The following is a 5,716-nucleotide window of genomic DNA, read 5'->3' on the forward strand; positions in this document are numbered from 1 at the left end:
TTGCATTGTTTTTCATTATTGGTGGCCCTCTTAAGCAAGTGTGTTTAGACAAAAATACTCCAAATTCTTCCTATAATTGAGTAGTGGGAGATGTCTTCCTCTTAGCAGGGAACCTTTGCTTCCTTAAGTGGATCCATACAAGGTCACCTGGCATGAATTCTTTCTTCCGTTTAGTAGTCTTGGCCTGTTTCTTATACCTGTCATTGGCTTTCTCAATTTGTCTCTTGATAGTTTCATAGAGTTTCAGCATCTATTCCACCCTCTTCTTAGCAATATATTTTACTTCCTCCTTAGGTACACTTGAAAGATCTAGGGGCATCAGAGTATTGATCCCATAAACTATTTCAAATGGAGTGTGATCAGTTGGAGATGATGGAGCTCTATTGAAAGCAAACTCAGCTTGTGGCAGCTTCAAAACCCAATCTTTTAAGGACTTGCTAACAATTCACCTCAATATCCTCCCCTAGGTTTTGTTTGTGACCTCAGTTTGGCCATCTGTTTGTGGGTGGTATGATGTGCTGAACAACAATCTGGTATTGAGAAGCTTCCACAATGTCTTCCAGAAATAACTCATGGACTTGACATCTCTGTCCGAGGCTATGGTCTTAGGAATACCATGCACCTTGACAATATTACAGAAATAAAGTTCTGTAACACTCACAACATCCCCAGTCTTCTTACATGCTATGAAATGAGCCATGTTACTGAACCTGTCAAATACAACCATCACTAAGTCATTCCCTCTTTGAGTTATTGGTAAGGCTATGATGAAGTCCATGCTCACATCTTCCCATGGTTTGTTTGGCACTGGCAGTGGTGTATAGGGGCATGCCTGAAAGGAACTCTTGGCTTTCTGGCAGATGGAGCACCTCCTAAGCATTACCTGGACATCTCCCATCATTTTGGTCCAGTAGAGTTGTTCCTGCAAGATATCAAGAGTCTTTTGGACTCATAAATGACCACCTAACTCACTGGAGTGAACTTCTTTGATCAACAGATCCCTGTATGAGCCTCTTGGGATACATAGCTTCTTCCCATGGAACAGGAAACCCTTTTGCAACAAGAACTTGGTTCCCTGAATCTTGGTTCCTTCTGTTTGAGCTAACCAATCTTCATAAAAATCAGGATCATCCTTGTATAGCTCTTTCATGAACTCAAACCCAAGAACTTTCTGTTCCATAACTATCACCAATTAATATCTCCTAGATAGTGCATCAGCAACAATGTTTTGCTCACCCTCTTTATACTTGCTTGAAAATGTGAAGGATTGTAAGAACTCAACCCACTTGGCATACCTGTGATTTAACTTGTGTTGGCCATTAATGTATTTCAAAGCTTTATGATCTGAATGCAGCACAAAAGGTTTTGGTTTCAAGTAATGGCTCCAATGCATAAGAGCCCCGATAATTGCATAGAATTCTTTGTCATAAGTGGAGTAACTCAGCTTGGTTCCACTTAGCTTCTCACTAAAGTAGGCCACAAGATTCCTTTCCTGTATCAATACAGCTCATATGCTAACACCACTGGCATCACATTCTACTTCAAACAAACAGTTGAAATCAGGTAACCTGAGAATAAGTGCCTCACACAGCATTGTTTTGATCAGGTTGAATGCTTGATGAGCATTCTCAGTCCATTTGTACGCTCCTTTCTTCATACACTATGTGATAGGGGCAATAACAGCACTGAAGTTTTTGATAAATCTTCTGCAAAATGAAGCAAGGCCATGGAAGCCTCTCACTTCAGTGATGCTCTTAGGAACTGGCCAAGATTTAATAGCATCAATTTTATCTTGATCCACAGAAATCCCTCTCCCAGAGATGATTTACCCTGGGAACTTAATCTCGTAAGCCAAGAAGGTACATTTCTCTAATTTTCCAAACAATTTGCTGCCTCTCAGGATTTGGAATACGTTCTCAAGGTGGCTCAAATGTTCTCCAGTGGATTTGCTGTAGATTAGGATGTCATCAAAGTACACCACAGCAAATCTCCCCAAGCAAGGTCTCAACACTTCTGTCATCAATCTCATAAAAGTGCTGAGGGCATTTGATAACCCAAACGGCATAACTAACCATTCATAAAGCCCTTGCTTAGTTTGGAAGGCAGTCTTCCACTTATCTCCTTCTCTGATTCTCACTTGGTGATAGCGCTGCCTATGACAAATCTTAGAAAAGATCCTGGCACCACTTAACTCATCCAGCATGTTATCCAACCTAGGTATAAGAAACCTATATTTAACTGTGATGTTGTTGATGGCTCTACTGTCAATACACATCCTCCAAGTGTCATCCTTCTTAGGTACCAATAGCGCTGGGACAGCACAGGGACTCATAGATTCCCTCACAAATCCCTTGTTCATCAGTTCATCAATTTGCTTCTGCAATTCTCTTATATCATTAGGATCACACCTATATGCAGGCATGTTAGGGAGTATAAATTCTGGCACAAGGTGAATCTGGTTCTCAATACCTCTCAGTAGAAATAGTCCACTAGGTAGTTCAGCAGGGAAGACATCCTGGTATTGTTCCAGTAATGGCCTAACCTCTGCTGGCAGTTGATGCTCCACATCCTCGAGAATCTCTTTGGACAATAAGATTAGAACACGTTGTTCTTGTTGCATTTCTTTGACCATTTCTGCTTCAGATAAAAATAGAACCCGATTAAGTCCATCAGTCACACTTGGACTCCCATAGTTCTTCTAATTAGGTGGTAGGGGGGTTAATGTGATCTTTTTGCTACCTTGTTTGAAAGAATAGGTATTGCTCCTCCCCTGGTGGATAGAATTCTTGTCAAATTCCCATGGTCTACCTAACAGTAGGTGGCATGCATCCATAGGTACCACATCATACAAGATCTCATCTTTATAAACATTGCCAATTGAAAATGGAACCATGCATTGTTTATCCACCTTGACCTCTACTCCTTTGTATAGCCATCTGAGCTTGTAAGGATTGGGGTGCTCCTGGGTACTGAGGTTAAGCTTGTTAACCATGGTGACAGATGCTACATTGGTGCCGCTCCCACCATCAATGATCAAGTTGCACACCCTGCCATAAATAGTACATCTACTCCTGAAAATGAGAGATCTTTGATCCTCCTCCAAAGGTGCCTGTTGAGAGTGCATTACTCTCCATAAAACCAAACTATGGCCTAGATCAGGATGAGCCATGACCAGTTCTTGGTTGGGTTCCTCCTCAAAGGTTGCCTCCTCATTCACTGGTTCCTCCTCATACTCAACTGAACCCTCTCTTTTCCATTCCTCTACTTCTATTGTTGTAAGTGCTCTCTTGGAAGGACAGTACTTCCTGAAGTGGCCATACCCTTGGTATTGGAAGAACTTAATATTTTCCTTAGTTAAGGGTGGGTTGGACTTAGGGAACCTAGGTGCCTTCCCCTTGTCTACTCCTACTTGGGTCACTAGTTTAGGTATCTCAGTAATCTTAACACCAGTGTAGGGTCTATAGACAGGCTTAGGTTAAGTTGTGGCAGGCTTAGATTTCCTCATCTTCTCAACTCTGAGTGCTAAGTTTACAACATCATCATATGACCAAAGTGGTTGCATTCTAACCTTAGTAACAATATTCTTATCAAGCCCTTCTAAGAACATAGCAATCCTTTGCTCAGTTTTCTCATTGATCTCACATTGTAAGGTTAGTTGTTCAAATTCCCTCAAATAGGTTTCAAGGGGTCTCTCATCCTGCCTACGCTTAGACAACTTGATGAACAAGTCCTGGGTATAATATTTGGTAACAAACTTATCCAGCAATTTCTTTTTAAGTTTTGACCAAGATTTAATAGCCTCCTTCCCTTCCCTTAATTTTTATTGTTCAAGGTTATCATACCATAGTGATGCATATCCCTTTCATTTTAACACAATAACTTTACAAGTCTTAACATCATTGTAATTTTTGAACTCAAATATTTTTTCAACATCCCTAATCCATTATAGTAAATCATCAAGGTTAAGACTACCAGAAAAATAAGGAATTTCTACCTTTAGATGCTTGTCTGTTTGCTCAAGAGCCTCCTCTTGTGTTCTGATGCTTTCTTCCGATTCTGATTCATATCCAGGTGGTTGTCCTCTCCCTGCTCCCATGAAGAAACCTCTGCCTCTAGCTCTCCCTCTGGCATGTGGTTGTCTTCTTGGATCATGGTTTGGAAACCTCTCCATCACTACATGAACAGCATTGAGCAGTGTGACAACATTTCCTGCAAGAGTTTCTATTCTGGTTTCAATACCAGCAAGTCTCTCTTCACTCATGGTTATTTTTGTATTTTTGTTATAGGTAGGGATAATGAACTCACAGCTTCTCTCAACCCAAGACTAACGGAAAGGTGGAATTGTGTTAAACATGAGCTCTGATTACCAAAATGCAATGTAAACCCTATGGATAGGCAACAATGCAGCCTGGTTTGCAGGACACGTTAAAAATAACAAATGACCTTGGAAAATTCTGAATTTTTGTGACAGCTAAGTTTTAATATTGATCTGAAACTGTACCAAATTTCATGAATTTAGAAGTACTCTAAGTATTTTTAAATTCAACTGAAACACCCTAAAATCCTGAGATTGCAGACAACTAACTCAGCTGGGTTTATGACTTATTTAGTGTAATGAAAAGATATAGTTAAGACCTAGAATTCCCACAGAAGATTCATAGGAAATTCAAAATTATAACTTAACAAATTTCAGACTCAAATCACAGATGAACACAGGATTAAAGCTTGAACTTTGCTCAACACAATTAAACTGAACCACGGATAGACACAGGTTCAAGTTAATGATGCCAAACTGACTTTGATCAATTAACCACGGAGATCATAGGTTAACCACCAGGCCAGGGTTCCAAACTACAGTTTAAACATAAGTTTGAAAGAAATGAGAGAAGTCTCAAGGCTAATTTTCATTCAAAATAATCTACTTTCTTCAGTTGGAACACAGGTCCTTATATAGGCCTTGTTCTTGAGTTACAGTTCGAAACCTAATAATCCAAGGCCCAAGATTTGATCTAGGATGAGTACAAACTACCTTAATTATATTCCAAGCAAGAAAATAAAATTACTAGGTGAAAATAAAACAACAATGGGTAAACAAAGACTTAAAATAAAGCAAGGGTGCAGTCTGGCATTTTGGCATTTGTGCACAGGTTTTTGTTGTTCTTGTTGGCTAGTGGAGTACTTTCAAAAGTCAAGGCTTCTTGTAGTTTTCCTGCAGTTGATCTCAAGGAAGGATGGTGCAGTGGTCCTTCTGAAATAGCCTCACAATTGCGTCACCAAAAATAGAAAGTTTGCTTTATGCTTTATCAACTCTTACAGCAACATGTGACAGTTTGCTCTTGCTTGTTTTTCTGTGCTGATTTTCCCTTGCATTTCCTTGGCTGGTCTTGGATGTTTTGAGACTCTTTGATGGGTTTAGTTGAGGCCTACTCCAGCTGGCCATGTAGGCAGCTGAAAGCTGGACCAGGTGAACCTCTTGACTGGTTGAGTTGGGGGTGGATCAGAGGATGTTGCTTGGACTTGGCATGTGGTCTAGTCAGAGTTGGGAGCCCCTGATCCAGCTCCTGCTGCAGTACTGGCCGATCATGGTAAGCATATTTACCGTTTACTTGTCTTTGATAGATCTGATAAATGATGAATGATTAGTGAATAATGAACCACTTGTGTTTTGTAGGAGATCGAGGTGGCGGGCGTCGAGCCCCCAGGTTTTCCAGAGACG

General features: G+C 40.4%; 1 protein-coding gene across 1 annotated transcript; it reads right to left on the reverse strand.

The window, feature by feature from the left end:
• Positions 1-1,192: 1,192 nt before the first annotated feature.
• Positions 1,193-4,261, reverse strand: LOC141637245 (uncharacterized). The gene is made up of 6 exons (XM_074446809.1): positions 3,995-4,261; positions 3,569-3,730; positions 2,740-3,439; positions 1,864-2,634; positions 1,682-1,761; positions 1,193-1,492 (listed from the first exon to the last, which is right to left on the reverse strand). The coding sequence occupies exons 1-6, from the start codon at positions 4,259-4,261 to the stop codon at positions 1,193-1,195; spliced, it is 2,280 nt and encodes a 759-aa protein (XP_074302910.1).
• Between the last annotated feature and the right edge of the window lie 1,455 nt (positions 4,262-5,716).

The sequence above is a fragment of the Silene latifolia genome, unplaced genomic scaffold (genome assembly GCF_048544455.1).
Source record: "Silene latifolia isolate original U9 population unplaced genomic scaffold, ASM4854445v1 chrun_scaffold_16, whole genome shotgun sequence".
Classification (NCBI taxonomy): Eukaryota; Viridiplantae; Streptophyta; class Magnoliopsida; order Caryophyllales; family Caryophyllaceae; genus Silene; species Silene latifolia.